Source organism: Salvelinus fontinalis, chromosome 4 (assembly GCF_029448725.1).
Source record: "Salvelinus fontinalis isolate EN_2023a chromosome 4, ASM2944872v1, whole genome shotgun sequence".
NCBI lineage: Eukaryota > Metazoa > Chordata > Actinopteri > Salmoniformes > Salmonidae > Salvelinus > Salvelinus fontinalis.
In genome coordinates, this window is record NC_074668.1 from 56977585 (window position 1) to 56993634 (window position 16050).

General features: G+C 40.7%; 2 protein-coding genes across 2 annotated transcripts; both read left to right on the forward strand.

Annotated features, from left to right (window-relative positions):
- Positions 1-331: 331 nt before the first annotated feature.
- On the forward strand, positions 332-6997 carry LOC129854036 (oxidoreductase HTATIP2-like). The gene is made up of 6 exons (XM_055920650.1): positions 332-538; positions 1009-1198; positions 3303-3410; positions 4942-5079; positions 5171-5232; positions 5525-6997. The coding sequence occupies exons 1-6, from the start codon at positions 423-425 to the stop codon at positions 5739-5741; spliced, it is 831 nt and encodes a 276-aa protein (XP_055776625.1). The 5' UTR covers positions 332-422; the 3' UTR covers positions 5742-6997.
- Positions 6998-9406: 2409 nt separating this feature from the next.
- LOC129854037 (transmembrane protein 208-like) lies at positions 9407-15194 on the forward strand. Its single transcript, XM_055920651.1, has 6 exons — positions 9407-9606; positions 9900-9995; positions 10080-10139; positions 10331-10467; positions 10690-10774; positions 10882-15194. Exons 1-6 carry the CDS (start codon positions 9601-9603, stop codon positions 11020-11022), a joined length of 525 nt encoding a protein of 174 aa, XP_055776626.1. The 5' UTR covers positions 9407-9600; the 3' UTR covers positions 11023-15194.
- The last annotated feature ends 856 nt before the right edge of the window (positions 15195-16050 follow it).

Genomic DNA, 16050 nt, shown 5'->3' on the forward strand with positions numbered 1-16050 from the left:
CTTTGGTACTTCCTGACAAGTAGTCACTGTGACTGTGTGTTTCAATGCCTGTAACTTTACTGCCCTCTGTCTAGCCTATTGATACGTGCACAGTAATCATGCGATGACAATGATGTTAATTACTGTTAAAAAAAAAAACTTAGCAGCCATCAAATAAAACTGTCAAAGCTAGGCTTCTTATTGAATAGATGCATTAGATGTATTTGTGTTTCAATAAAACAATAACTATTCAAAACATTTTTCTGAATGTATCGTCTTCACAGAATAGGTTTGACAGTGTCTCGGGCAGGGTTTATCGATTGAAAATCCTCGATTGGTAACTTCATCTGTTCTACTGCGCATGCCTATCACAAATGACTGCAGAAACCGGATGTGTGTTTCTATGGGCACATCCATTTGTTTAGCTACCTCGCTGATCTGTTATGAAACTACTGGAAATCAGTTGGGGTAAAGCTCTTGGCTTCTTCGCTGTTCTGCTCGCTGTCATTGCAGCCGTTTTACAACATCTAGAAAACTGCGAACAGACGATATACACCAGGTGAGAGGCAGATGCTAACTAGCTAACGTTAGCTAGCTACTTGAAACTACACCGACAGATTGGTGACAATTTACCATGTCAGTCTGCGGTCAGGCTTGGGAATTCTAGCATGTACTATACAGTAACTAGCTACTGGTACTAGCTAGTAGCCTACTTGTCTGTTTTACAGGTAGTTGTAATGCTGTGTGATTGCCTTTGAGGGAGGCTTGCAAGAAAGTTGTTCCTAGGCCGTCATTGTAAATAATAATTTGTTTTTTAACTGACTTGCCTAGTTTAAATAAAGTTTAAATAAAAAAGGTTAATTGCCTTATTTAGCTTGCTAGTTAGTTGTAGGGCGTTGACAGTTGTAGGGCGTGACACACACCTGTGTTGGAATAAAACTGCTGTATCATGCTGCTTCTGTGTAAAATAGCGATCAAACCATTAGGTCTCTCCTCAGTGGTGAAGCACTGTCTTGTTTTGTCCTTCAGGATGACCCACGACCTGAAAACACTGGCAGAGGACTTCAGACAGAAGAATAAAAGTTGTTTTATCTTGGGTGCCTCTGGCGAGACAGGCAAGGAGTTACTGAAAGAGATTGTGGAGAGGAAGCTCTTCTCGAAGATCACTCTCATCGGAAGGAGGCAGCTCACATTTGAAGACAAAGGGTTTGAGAACCTGGTAGGTGTGCGACTTGTCTTATTGTCAGTGTATTGTTGCCTTTTCAAGCAGGGCTGGTTTCCCAAAACCATCTTAAGGGTAAGTTCATCGTTAGAACCATAGGATCCTATGGTTCTAAGATGAATTTAGCATTTAGATGCTTTTGGGACACCGGGCTCTGCTCTATTTGGCAAAGTAACACACCCATGAGTAGGGTGTTAAGAGGGGGAAAATTAGCTTTGGTTCTGGTGTTATACTTTGTATTCTATGTCACAGAGAAGCTTGTCCGGAATACAGAACACTTTATTTCATGAGGAAAGGATTTACCATTGCTGAGAGATCTCATTTTCAAGTTCACGGGAAAGGTCAATGTTCATTGCTATTCAATAATGGCACCAAATCACCTGTATTGTATTTAGCACGTTTTTTAAAGATGTTACTCCTTAGTCCGAGGACCTTACGTGTTCTGTTTAAAGGACGAATTGGCTCTGGAAACCAAAACAGCTCAATACTCCATCTAAACGTGAATCGATTCTCAGTTGCGGTACAGTTCTAAAAATATAAATCCCTCTACTTTCATATCACATCAAAATAATTTCACAAATGCAAAATACACACCTACTGTACACAGTTGCAGCCGACAGTATTTGTCAGTGACAACACGTTTGTGTCGTCTGTCTTTCGTCTACACACGGGATCAGAGGCGCAGATGGCTAATTAGCACTGTTTTCCGTAAACAAGCGCTGTAACGTGGAAATATGGCCTTGTGGGAACCCTAACCCTATAAAGGTGTGTATCAATTTAACCTTTTTTTGTTGTTGTATAATTTCTCACAATTATGAAAGATAAGGTCCTTATGCTTCCAAAACCGTACCACAAGCAAGGCATGTTAATATTCAGGCCGAGCATTGCGACTCTTAACAAAACTCCCCCCTAAAGGAGATGCCTTCATCCAATGACACTTATATCTAATGTAACGGAACGGAGAGTCATGATCAAGGGTTATGGCTGATGTAGAACAGAGATTTTTCAAATAAAAGTACAAATTCTTCAATTAAAGTGCTGTACATAATTACAGTAATTTAAGCCCAATAATTGAAGGTAGGGTGGTCATATCATTAATAAATATTAATGCTTTATGCAAAACTAAGATATTAACAATTTATGAAATTAGAGTACTACTTTATGCAAATTAAATACTTAAGAGACACACACGCACAGCCTAACACAGACACACACTTCTCAGCATCCCCATACATACAATCACACAACACACACACACACAAACACACACACACCACATCAAGCACAGCCTAACACGGATACACACAGCCTAGCATAGATGCATACTTCTCACTAAGTCTGAGCTGTAACACAGAAGGCTACTGGTCTAATAAGATAGAAGTAAGCTAAGGTACGCCTACCATTGAGTTGGGTTACATTGTAATGTTAGTTTTTGTGTTAATGAGTAACTGGTGATGGGAGGATAAACTGCAGTAAATAATTAGCACAGAAGAGACTGAGTGCGCTGCCAGCTGCTAGGACCAATCCCTGACAACCCGTACATCAAAACGTAGCTGTGAAGCTCTACTTTGTGAACTGCAGCCTGCTATATTTTTTTAGTGTCTCTGAAAACATCTGACAACTGAAGTGAAGGAAAAACTTTGTTTCAGTCAAAAGACATCCCATGACCGTGAAACACCCTCAGGACTTTCCCATACTTATCGGCAATACAATGTCACATCGATCTTACTCTGACACACCGATTTCGATCTTACTCTGACACACCGATTTCACGGGTTTCACAAAAAGGTCTGTTCCGCAGACTTGAACGTTCTTTGCGTGGCACTTGCTTTACGTATGGGCTCATATCGCGTAAATATCATAACCTACAGTATTGGGATCTTTAGACATGGGGAAACAACTGCCACATTTTATGTTTTCAAATCATTTTAATACAGTTCTCGTATAGCGTCCGTTGTTTGTCGCATCACCGAACACCCTACCATGAGCTTTGAATAAAGTACATTCAATACCATTAAATGTGTGTGCAGACTACAACAAAGCCTACATCCATTATTCCACTCTAAAGATTGGCCTCGTATTGTTCTCTGTCCTCTTTCAGGTGCAGGAGGTGGTGGACTTTGAGAAACTGGATGACTACGCTGCAGTATTCCAAGGGCATGATGTTGGCTACTGCTGCCTGGGAACGACCAAAGCCAAAGCAGGGGCTGTGAGTTCACGGTCACTGATAGAGAGACCCCTGTGTATACTGTAACTGGATGAGCAATACGAATATGATAGGGAATTCCTAACAACTATACATAGCTGAACATGTCCCATGAGGGTCACTAGAAAAGAAAGAGGATGTCGACACCCGCCATCTTAGATTTTTCTGGAATAATTTTTGTTTTGAGAAAAAGACGAGATGAGCATTCGATTAGCAACGTTATTTTATTGAAATATAATTTGATCTCTAATTTATTGCATCCAAATTGGCAATTTTAATTTCTAGGAATCATATAATAATCTATATATAGTACCTAACATCCGATTTGGACCAACTTTTTTCTCACAATGATTTCTCCAATAGTCAAAAGCTACCCAGGGACACCCCACGCCAATCCCATCCCAACGACAGGTATAGAAACATCCCTTTTTCAGGACCCTGTCTTTCAAAGATAATTCATAAAAATCCAAATAACTTCACAGATCTTCATTTTAAAGGGTTTAAACACTGTTTCCATGCTTGTTCAATGAACCATGAACAATTAATGAACATGTCCCTGTGGAGCGGTCGTTAAGACACTAACAGCTTACAGACGGTAGGCAATTAAGGTCACAGTTATGAAAACTTAGGACACTAAAGAGGCCTTCCTACTGACTCTGAAAAACACCAAAAGAAAGATGCCCAGGGTCCCTGCTCATCTGCATGAACGTTCCTTAGGCATGCTGCAAGGAGGCATGAGGACTGTAGATGTGGCCAGGGCAATAAATTGCAATGTCCGTACTGTGAGACGCCTAAGACAGTGCTACAGGGAGACAGGATGGACAGCTGATTGTCCTCGCAGTGGCAGACCACGTGTAACAACACCTGCACAGGATTGGTACATCCGAACATCACACCTGCGGGACAGGTACAGGATGGCAACAACAACTGCCCGAGTTACACTAGGAACGCACAATCCCTCCATCAGTGCTCAGACTGTCCGCAATAGGCTGAGAGAGGCTGGACTGAGAGCTTGTAGGCCTGTTGTAAGACAGGTCCTCACCAGACATCACCGGCAACAACGGGCACAAACATTAAGTACTGCAGTGCATCTCCTCCTCATGGACTGCCCCAGATTTGCCAGTTCTTGCTGTGAGATGTTACCCCACTCTTCCACCAAGGCACCTGCAAGTTCCTGGACATTTCTGGTGGGGAATGGTCCTAGCCCTCACTCTCCGATCCAACAGGTCCCAGACGTGGGCACAAACCCACCGTCACTGGACCAGACAGGACTGGCTGGACCAGCCAATTTGGGTGCCATCAATCAGCTTCATTTCTCAGAAATCAAATTATATCTCAACAAAATAATGATGCAGAAACATAAGATTAGAATTTCTTTCCACAGAAATGATTTCGGAACAATATGAGATGGTGGGTGTCATGGATTGCTGAAATGACATTGAACAACCCACCATACACAACCTGCTTGGATCACGTTGTGGTCAAAAGGCAGATTAATGTACACGCATTTTCTCTTATCTTTCTGTCATTGTAGGATGGATTCATCCGTGTTGACCATGACTATGTCCTGAAGTCAGCGGAGCTCGCCAAGGCAGGAGGCTGCTCACACTTCAACCTCGAGTCTTCTAAAGGGGCTGACAAAACCAGTGGTTTTCTCTATCTCAAAGTGAAGGTAATACACCAAATGTTCACCAGAGTAGAGAGACCTCAATTATAGCCTTTCATAATGAAGGCCTCACAAATGCAAATGTTTGCCTCTCCAGGGACAAGTGGAGGCAGACATTGAACCGTTGGGCTTCGAGAGGTTCTCCATCTATCGCCCTGCGTAAGTCTCATTTGCATTAGTCATGTGTAAATTAAAAAAAAAATCCTATGGAGCAATGACTCACTTGTTCATTACCTTATCAGTCATGGCAAAACAAATGGTGACCATAGGTAAACATCTCACACCCACGTCATGATTAGCAATATACACATTTCTACAGTGATCACATCATGTTGAGTTTCATTGCATAAATACACAGAGATATTTTGATACTGTGTTTATTGCCGCAACTTATTTCAATGGTAACAACTCACAACTGAATTCTTCCTCTTTTTTTTGTTTTTCCTCCCAGGGTGCTGATGGTTGACAGGCAGGAGAGCCGGCCTACTGAGTGGTTTGCCAGGAAGGTCCTGGGCCCTATTTCTTCCATGTTTCCCACGGCAATGTCCATCCCCATCCAATCTGTGACCAGGGCCATGGTGGCCAACACACTGATCCCTGCAGGGGAGAAAGTGGAGATCCTGGAGAATAAAGCCATCTATGACTTGGGGAAGGTCCCAGAGAAATGAGGGACAGGGAAGAGGGAAGGTGTCTCTCAATAGCTCCATTTCATCATATCCTTTCCTCCATAAACCACTGATGTGGTTGTACCACCACTGGTCTGTCTGGACATGACATGTGAGAGCAATGTGAAGGGAAACCCTATCCAGTCCTTTCACCTGTCAGTGGTAGTGAGGGAAAGGTGTTGAGGAAATTTGAGTATTGGGAACTCAGCCAGAGTGGGTTGTGTTACTGCCATTTTAATGTGATGGTGCTTTTTCTTCATGACAATCTATTTTCTACTAACACTTTCCTTTGAAAACACGAAGGAGGGTCAACAACAAGTGTAAAGGTGAATTTGTAGAGCAATGCAGATGCTCTCTGAGCACATGGTCAAGCATTTAAAGCGTCATTGGCTTCAACTTGAGGTTCCTTGCAACCATGATGGAGTCAACACGGTAGCTAGCTCTCAAGTCCTCTAAAAAACATACGTTCCCTGCTTGAACAGGTGTTGTTGATTGTCTCGGTTTCTCTGGGAATGAGTCCAAAGGGGAATATTTCCTTATGAAAAGTGCCATTAAACTGCTTCATGGGTAATGCAAATAAGATATAATTGGGAAATGATGATGTAATTATGAATACTGAAATCTGTTTTCTCTGTAAAGACTTTGTATCCCAAGTGCTTTTTTCTGAGTGCAGACTATTTTTGTGGTCAACAAGAAGGTGTTGGCTGAAGAGGAAACCGAATCGGTTTAATATTTTAGGTAAAGAGGGAAATGTATTTCACTGGTTCTTCTGGGTCCATTACCTCCTCAAAACGGTTTAGTTAGTAGAAGCGCTTCCATCCAGCCTACAACGTTCATGCTGTTTTATATAAGACCACTTCCTTAAGCACTTTGATAAATGAAACACTTACTTGAAGCAGGAGTTTATTTTCCACAATACTGATCCATTGGAGAGGGATTTTTAAGGCAATATATCTGACTTATTTTATTGTCTTTGAATACTTTTTTGTCTGAGCAATGCTTAACATGTAATTGAATCAGGGGTTATGTTATTCATACTCCTATTGACTTGGATTTTTTATTGTGGTAATTAATTTAATAGAATTTACATATCTGACTCCATAAGATATATAGTAATGTATGCAAGAGCACTATAGTTGAGTAGCAGTAATAGGCAATGAAGAAATGCCTGAGAATGGAATTATAAATACAAGTGTATTTAATTACTTTGTAAATTGAATGGTAACATTATTAAAGGCATACGCTTAAGTTACAAAGCATTAACAAGCATTACAAGGCATTATTTGAAACATGGTCAGAGAGAGGAAGAAATGGTCATTGCCCATATCTCATTAGTGAGAGAGAGAAAGAAAGAGTGTAGGTATCTCACCAGTGCAGGTCAGGAACGTAAGAGAAAGAGACAATCTAACACCCTTTAATAAGCATCTGAGTTGTTGACCAATAGTATTACTGTAAATCAGATATCAGACCTACAATTCCTAAGACAACACAGAGGAAGTTATTGTATACAGTCAATAAGAAGAGTCACTTTGTGGGGCTGCCCGACACAATCCTCTCTTGAACACATCTGCTTCTGCATCAGACAGAAATGTTCAAAACTGGATGGCCAGCACTATAGTCACTGTTGACAATCTTCAGACCAGCAGTTCATGGTCCATGGTACAAAAATAGATTTGCCTTGAAAATGGCAACATATTTTTGAAATTTAACAATTCTTGAAGTTATAACAACTTTCAAGCAAATGAAAATATAAATCTAACACACATTTTAGGTTTAGCCTATGTGTGAGAATTACAATGTAGGTCTAGCAATTTGAAAATTCAATGTATTAGCATCTCAGTTTACAGCAACCAACAGCATACCAATGGTGAAAGTTCTAAGGCCATGAAGGGGTCTGAATACTTTCCGAATGGACTGTATATGGCCAAGATATGACTAAGGGCTGTTCTTATGCACAACGCAACGGTGGAGTGCCTGGATACAGCCCTTAGACGTGGTATATTGGCCATATACCACAATATATGGCCAATAAAGTGCCTTATTGCTATTATAAACTGGATACCAACGTAATTAGAGGAGTAAAAATACATGTTTTGTCATACCTGTGGTATACAGTCTGATATACCATGGCTGTCAGCCAATCAGCATTCAGGGCTCGAACCACCCAGTTTATAATTTCCAATAATTTGTAGATGGCAAATTGACTGCAAGAAGCCCAAACAGATATGATGTTTGACTAAAACATAATCATTTCAAACCTTGCTGACATTAGCATATGATCACGTGTCTCTATTATGCGTGGGAATACTTTGGAACAGATTTCTTAAATTAAAATCACTTGGAGCTCATTTCCTGGTGTTTTTACACTTTTATGTCCAACAAAAAAAATACATAAAAAAAGCCTGACCAATCTGAAGATGAGAAGTAAGGCCCACATGGTTTCAACCATGCCTTCCCTAGGCGGGATCACCACACATCACAGGCATAGTAAGTAGCCTAGTGGTTAGAGCGTTGGGCCAGTAACGGAAAGGTTGCTGGATAGAATCCCCGAGCTGACAAGGTAAAAATCATAATGAGGGTGCTGCTATACCACTCCCAGAGCAATCAGACCGTACCCTGGTAACTCCTGCTGGGACTGACCTGGAAGGGAACCCTGAAGAAAATGATGAAAATAGTGATGAATAAATAGTATGTTGTGATGACCATGAGCCCATTGAAGCCAGACGTGACCCAAGCATCTCAGGATTTGTCCACAGCAGATATGACCCAGTCTGACCAAACTACCGAAGACCCTGGCAAGAGGTACACTGATGGTTAACTGTGTTAAAAGATGAAGTACTACCTCACACTGCATTTATGGTTTTAATGTGTTTGCAGGCAATCAAAATGGATCCTCTATCAGTCCAAGTGATGCAGGTAATGGTGGTGATAAAATACCAGTGGTGAAATTAAATGAAAATTAAGTCAGTCAATTCCTAATGTTAGAGGAGGTTAGACTTTATTGCTCATTATGCATTGTTTTCCAGGTTTCAACTGCTCCTGATATGACTGGTGCCCTGCAATGGTCTGACTTTGAATACATGGTTAAATCCTGGGCCCTTGGGAAATCTTTGATTTCAGAGATTAGAAATGCAAAAATAAGTGATGTGGTCTGAGTAAATACAACATTTATACACACATTTTAGATGGTCCCATTTATTTTTCTCACTACAGTGGTCAGGGCTTCATCAAAATGGGATAATTCAAAGATTGTCTTATGAGTTGGTGACCTCAAGTGGTGAATATATGGCAATACACTTTCGAACCAGTCAGACCTAACCTAACAGGACAGTGCAGTAATACTGAACTCTTCAGGAAAGGAGCCCAGTGAACTGCTCTTCCACTGCACACTGCTGGAATGGGTTGGAGCTGATCTCATGAACACCATCTACATGGCCCCATATTTTAAGCAGGTTTATATGGTTGATTTGCTTATGTTTTATTTTTTAATCTATATAGTTATTGTCAGGCATGACTGTCAAAATGGTTCTGGTTGAGTCGGCCTATTGTTATATTTGTAAATTACAAAAATTGTGCGACAACTACAACCACTGTAGTTGAATGCATTCACGTTCACGACGACAGATGGCAACAAAGTCATTTTGCAAAGTTCAAACACATTTAAATGAGTGACGTCTTACCTGCGCCGGAAGTGTCTTAAACGATGATGTGTTACCTTCATTGAGATCTCGTTACAGTTGAACTTCAAGCTTGTGTTTGGTATAACAGTCCATCCAAATTGCTCAATACTGTACAAGTCGATGTCAAAAAAGGACCTACTTCGCGTACGTGAAAAAAGCAGCAGCACAGGGTTGAGGAACTAATGGCGGTAGGTGGATCTTTTATCTGCTTATGTTTCAGGTTGGGCAGACAAGCTGACGGCAGCTCCTATGCTTTATAACACCACATTAAGTTATGTGTACCTATTGACTAATTAATTTAATAGAATGGTAAACTAATGTGTATCGAAAGCTAGTTAGTTTGAGCCAACGTTAGTTAACAAACCCTACACAGCCTGTCTCCATATTGATGCTAGTAAGTTAATTGCTGGTAAGCTATCTTACTTCTGAAGTCCATACAATGTTGACTACACTAACAGCCCACCTTTTATAATGCAAACAGCCCAAAGGTAAGGTCGGCACTAAAGGCAAGAAGCAAATCTACGAGGAGAATGAGGTGACACTCAAGTTCTACACCAGAGTAATCTTGGGAGCCAACGTAAGACACCATCTTCCTTTTCAATGTTACCTTTTGAATGGAAATTGGGACTAGTTCAACACTTGACACTTGTTTCTCTCCTAGGCGATATACACTGCGTTAAACCTCTTGGTCTTCTATAGCTATTCAACGTTTTGGACATGGGTGAGTGAGTTAACTCTGTATGTTATTGACATTGATGGCCCCTCTACTGTTGAGCGGTAAAACTGAAATGGGGACGATTGGGGATTACTAACGCTCTCTACTTTATTCTTTCCTCTTCTTGGTCTCTCCCCCACTCTCATTCCCCCTGTCTCTCTTCTTCCTTCCTCCATCTCCTTCTCCCACCCATGTAGTTTGCGCTGGTGTTTGCCCTGGCAGTGTATGTGGGCAGTTACCGCGCCATGACTGCCATGGCCCAAGCAGTGTTTGGTGAGGATGGGAGTCTGATCGACGGTGGAATAGATCTGAACATGGAGCAGGGGATGGCAGAGTGAGTGCTCACACTGCAGGAGTCTGTTTGTTTCCGTGAACATTAGTGTACGAACATACAGTGTGTGTGTGTGTGTGTGTGTGTGTGAGAGAGAGAATTGGTGAGTATTACAGCATGTTCAACATGCATGTAACAATGGTGCACTTATCTCCCTTCAAAGGTAGATCTCGCAAAGCTATAATGGTAGTGTGGTGCATTATGATGGATTCTTTGTCATTATAGGCATCTGAAAGATGTTATCCTGCTAACTGCTATATTACAAGTGCTCAGCACCATCTCCTCCTACTTCTGGTACCTTTGGCTGCTGGTAAGAGTTTATCCCATACTTGTTGAACGCTCTCTCTTTGGTTGTTTATTTTCCCTTTCTCATGGCCCTTGTTGATCTTTTAATCAATCTGTGTGTGTGTGTGTCAGGCCCCGGCGCGAGCAATGTTCCTGCTGTGGGTGAACTTCCTAGGCCCCTGGTTTTCGGCCGAGACCCCTGGTGCAGCCCCAGAGGAGGTGAATGAGAAGAAGCAGAGACGACAGGAGCGCAGACAGATGAAGAGATTCTAACTTGGCAGACTGCCGTAGTATTTCTATACACAGAATGAATCTAAGTGCAGCCAGGAACTCTACAGTTAAGTTATTCAGGAGGAACTTTTGATGTGTGCACAAAGACATCCAGGTATGGATAAAGAATTGAACTGAACCCTGTGGGTGATCTGGTTTTCCTCTCTCCCTATCCCTCTATCCTTCCAATTCTTCCTCCCCTCTGTCATTATCCTTTTTCTTCCCATCTGGAGAGGAAATCGTCCTTGTTGGGCTGATGACCTCGTCACCAGTGCATGTTGTCATATACCTTGGCCTGTAATTTGTTCACATCCAATTGTTCAAAATCTAGGTCTGTGTGTCACACCAATTTCATCTGAACTAGTGAAAAGGATGTGGTGATCTTACCCTTTGGCAGACCTTTTATTTTAGACTATGCTCATCAGATTACACGCTCATGCCTAATTCCAAATAGACCACTAGCCACTACCACCTAGGTGCTCATCTAGACCAAGGGGGAACTATTATCTAACTTTTACAGATATTTATTTCAGATCTACATGCGGTGCATAGGGTTAGGTGCTATGTGTTGATTTGGAATTGGGCATATGTGACGAAGGTCCAAATTAAATCCGATTGTGCTTTGTCTGCAATGCACAGTTTAAAGGCAATGTTCTCGCGGAGACTACATTCACTGTTAATGCTGCATATGTTGGCTCAATTGGAAAGGACTTTTACACTGAACAAAAATATCAACGCAACATGTAAAGTGTTGGTCCCATGTTTCATGAGCTGAAATAAAAGATCACAGAAATGTTTCATACGCACAAAAAGCTTATTTCTCTCAAATGTTGTGCACAAATTTGTTTAAATCCCTATCAGTGAACATTTGCTCATATAATTAATCCACCTGACAGGTGTGGCATATCAAGAAGCTGATTAAACAGCAGGATCATTACCCAGGTGCACCTTGTGCTGGGGACAATAAAAGGCCACTCTCTAAAATGTGTAGTTTTATCACACAGATGTCTCAAGTTGAGGGAGCATGCAATTGGCATGCCGACAGCAGGAATGTCCACCCGAGCTGCTGCTAGAGAATTGAATGTTAATTTCTCTACCATAAGATGCCTCCATTTTAGAGAATTTGGCAGTACGTCCAACTGGCCTCACAACCGCAGACCATGTGTATGGCTTCATGTGGGCGAGCGATTGGCTGATGTCAACGTTGTGAACAGAGTGCCCCATGGTGGGCTTATGGTATGGGCAGGTATGAGCTACGGACAACAAACACAATTGCATTTTATCGATAGCAATTGTAATGCATAGAGATACCGGAACAAGATCCTGAGGCCCATTGTCATGCCATTCATCCACTGCCATCACCTCATGTTTCAGCATGATAATGCACGACCTCATGTTGCAAGGATCTCTACACAATTTCTGGAAGCTGGAAATGTCCCAGTTCTTACATGGTCTGCATACTCACGAGACATGTCACCCGTTGAGCATGTTTGGGATGCTCTGGTTCGACGTGTACGATTGCGTGTTCCAGTTTACACCAATATCTAGCAACTTCGCACAGCCATTGCAGAGGAGTGGGACAACATCCCACAGGCCACAATCAACAGCCTGATCAACTCTATGCGAAGGAGATGTGCCGCGCTGCATGAGGCAAACGGTGGTCACCAGATACTGACTGGTTTTCTGATCCACTCCCCTACATAAAAAAGGTATCTGGGACCAACAGATGCATATCTGTATTCCCAGTCATGTGAAATCCATAGATTAGGGCCTAATTTATTTATTTCAGTTGACTGATTTCCTTATATGAACTGAAACTCAGTAAAATATTTGTAATGGTTGCATGTTGCGGTTATATTTTTGTTCAGTATAAATGACACATTGTCTAAATCCGCTATCAAATTGTATCTCGGCCCTAATCATTGTTATTGCTCCCATCCTTCACAATGCTTAAAAATGATTTGATTACAAACAATAACAATCGTGTACATACATTTATCATTTCAAGTGCATTTCTTCACAGCATAAATAAGCAATTGGAAATGTAGTGCCTTCAGAAAGTATTCAGACCCTTTGACTTTTTCCACATTTTTGTTGATACAGCCTGAATTTAAAATTGATTAAATAGAGATTTTGTCACTGACCTACACATGATACCCCATAATGTCAACATGGAATTATGTTTTTTGAAATGTTTACTAATTAAGTTAATTATTCAACCCATTTGTTACGGCAAGCCCAAATAATTTTGTGCTTAACAAATCACATAAGTTGCATGGACTCATTGTGTGGGCAATAATAGTGTTTAACATTATTTTAGAATGACTACCTTGCATCTCTGTGCCCCAATTATCTGTAAGGTCCCTCAGTCGAGCAGTGAATTTCAAACACAGATTCAACCACAAAGACCAGGGAGGTTTTCCAATGCCTTGCAAAGAAGGGCATCTATTGGTAGATGGCCAAATGTTTACAACATTGTAGTTACTTCTGTACAGAAGAAAAATATTCTAAAACATGTTTGCAACAAGGCACTAAAGTAATAATGGTCCTAAAGTTTGGTCCTAAATAAATTCAATGTGTTTGGGAATGGAATGTAGCTAAGCAAAGGCAAAATCCTAGAGGAGAACCTGGTTCAGTCTGCTTCCCACCAGACACTGGGAGATGAATTCACCTTTCAGCAGGATGGTAATCTGAAACACAAGGCCAAATATACACTGGAGTTGCTTACCAAGAAGACCGTGAATGTTCCTGAGTGGCCGAGTTAGTTTTGACTTAAATCTACTTGAACATCTATGCCAGTACCTGAAAATGGTTGTCGAATGTCTAGCAATTATCAACAAACTATTTGACAGAGCTTTAAGAATAATAAAAAGGAAGAATAATGGGTAAATGTGGAGAGCTCTTAGAGACTTACCCAGAAATACTCTCAGCTGTAATCGCTGCCAAAGGTGCTTCTACAAAGTATTGACCCAGGGGTATGAATATATAATATTTCATTTTCAATACATTTGCAAAAATGTCTAAAAACATGTTTTCACTTTGTCATTATGGGATATTGTGTGTACAGTAGATGGATGAGAGGGATTAAATAGAATGTTCCATCTTGAATTCCGGCTGTAACACAACAAAATGTGGAATAAGTCAAGGGGTATGAATACTTTCTAAAGGCACTTTAGTATACCTTTTGATGTGTAGCCATCAAAATACTGGATTTCACACCATCTCCATATCTCTCAACTGAATGACCCAGGCTGTGTCATCACTCCCTTTTGGAGATATGATAGAACTGTCGTCTCAGATCCTCAAAGGGGAGTGATGGAGGGTAGATTGTAGAAAACACCTTCCTGTAGCTAATGCTTCCCCAGTGAGTGAGTTATTGCCTGGGTCATTGATGAGCATAGACAAGGTGCTAGGAATGGGACTATGACCTATGACTGCTGTTCTGGCTTTGCCAAAATCATATTTGAATAATACACAAATGAAATGGAAGTATATATTGATGCACTGGTAGTTAGTTGGCAGCAACTTGTGTGATCAATATGCCTATACAATGTAAGCATGTCAAAGCACGGGTAACATGGTGGTTGATCTCTTCAGAAATGTCTGCCTTTTTATAATCAGCCAACACAGTACCAGTCAAAAGTTTGGATACACCTGCTCATTCCAGGGTTTTTCTTTATTTTTACTGTTTTCTACATTGTAGAATAATAGTGAAGACAAACTATGAAATACACATGGAATCTGTTAATTGAAATGCATTCCAGGTGACTACCTCATGAAGCTGGTTGAGACAATGCCAAGAGCGTGCAAAGCTGTCATCAAGGCAAAGGGTGGCTACTTTGAAGAATCTCAAATATAAAATATATTTTGATTTAACACTTTTGGTTACTACATGATTCCATGTGTGTTATTTCATAGTTTTGATGTTTTCACTATTCTACAATGTAGAAAATAGTATAAATACAGAAAACCCATGAAATGAATAGGTGTGTCAACTTTTGATTGGTACTGTATGTAAGCCTAGATACTATTGCTACAAGGTCTTAATGTACATATTATTAAATTGATTTCAGTATATAAACAATAACCTGTCATTTTGTCATTTTTTTCACAACGATTTAACAAGTATATTGTTTGTATTGTTTTGTGTTTTCAATAAATGTATATTAAAGTAACCTTTTCACGATTTTAAATCAAACTTATTGTAAAACTTTGAACTTCGTTCAAGTTTTAATATTCGGGGGACTTTTATGGTCACGTGACCTTAAAGGCAGTTGCTACATCCATTTTTGGACTCTTAAATGAATGATGTGTACCTATTGATTCTTGAAGAATATAACTTATAAATGCCTCAAACTTAGTTCAACTGCTGTACCACATTTGAACCCAAAATATAACTTTGTTTTATGCCAATGTTTGTAAACAAACACTATATAGCCTCAAAGCATGGTTAAAACTATAATTTTGATATCATGGATGGTCAGTCCTTGCATCCATAGCTCAGTCTTTGAATTTGAGAGTGGTTACATTTCTCCAGCCCCATCTATAGCTTTTTACCGAAACAGGTGGCTTGCCCTCTTATTGTTTCAAAGGCAGATTACCGCTTTAATGGAGCTTGCTTCACAATGCTTCCAATTCAAAAAGAGATTGTAAACATTTTTGCACACTCCCTGCATTTCTAACACTCTTAACGCCACTTCGATACTGAAGTTGCATTTTCGTAGCAGGTTAGGAGACTGAACAGGGTTAGGTAGTGAGGCAGCCTGTTGCTGCTTGAGTGGTGGGGAGGGCCGGAGGGGTGTGTGTATGTTGAGCCTGAGGCTGCAGCTGAGTTACTTGAGTGAGAGGAGACAGTCATGACAACTTTTTACCAGTTGTAGGTAGGCTATTTAGATTTGTCATTATGGAGAAATATATTTCCAACCCTCTTTCCATGAAACATATTAACGTGCTAGAACTGATGCGCATCAAGAAATAAGGTGACAATGCATAGGGAAACGACTAGGCGCTCTAGAGCGCATTATACGAATC

What these genes read in the sequence shown, in the direction of transcription:
- LOC129854036 (XM_055920650.1), top strand. Translation starts at nt 423, where the DNA reads ATGAAACTACTGGAAATCAGTTGGGGTAAAGCTCTTGGCTTCTTCGCT. An exon ending in GAACAGACGATATACACCAG is followed by an intron (nt 539 to 1,008) that starts GTGAGAGGCAGA and finishes TTTGTCCTTCAG; the next exon opens with GATGACCCACGACCTGAAAA. An exon ending in TTCTCTATCTCAAAGTGAAG is followed by an intron (nt 5,080 to 5,170) that starts GTAATACACCAA and finishes TTGCCTCTCCAG; the next exon opens with GGACAAGTGGAGGCAGACAT.
- LOC129854037 (XM_055920651.1), top strand. An exon ending in ATTCAACGTTTTGGACATGG is followed by an intron (nt 10,140 to 10,330) that starts GTGAGTGAGTTA and finishes CCACCCATGTAG; the next exon opens with TTTGCGCTGGTGTTTGCCCT. An exon ending in TCTGGTACCTTTGGCTGCTG is followed by an intron (nt 10,775 to 10,881) that starts GTAAGAGTTTAT and finishes TGTGTGTGTCAG; the next exon opens with GCCCCGGCGCGAGCAATGTT.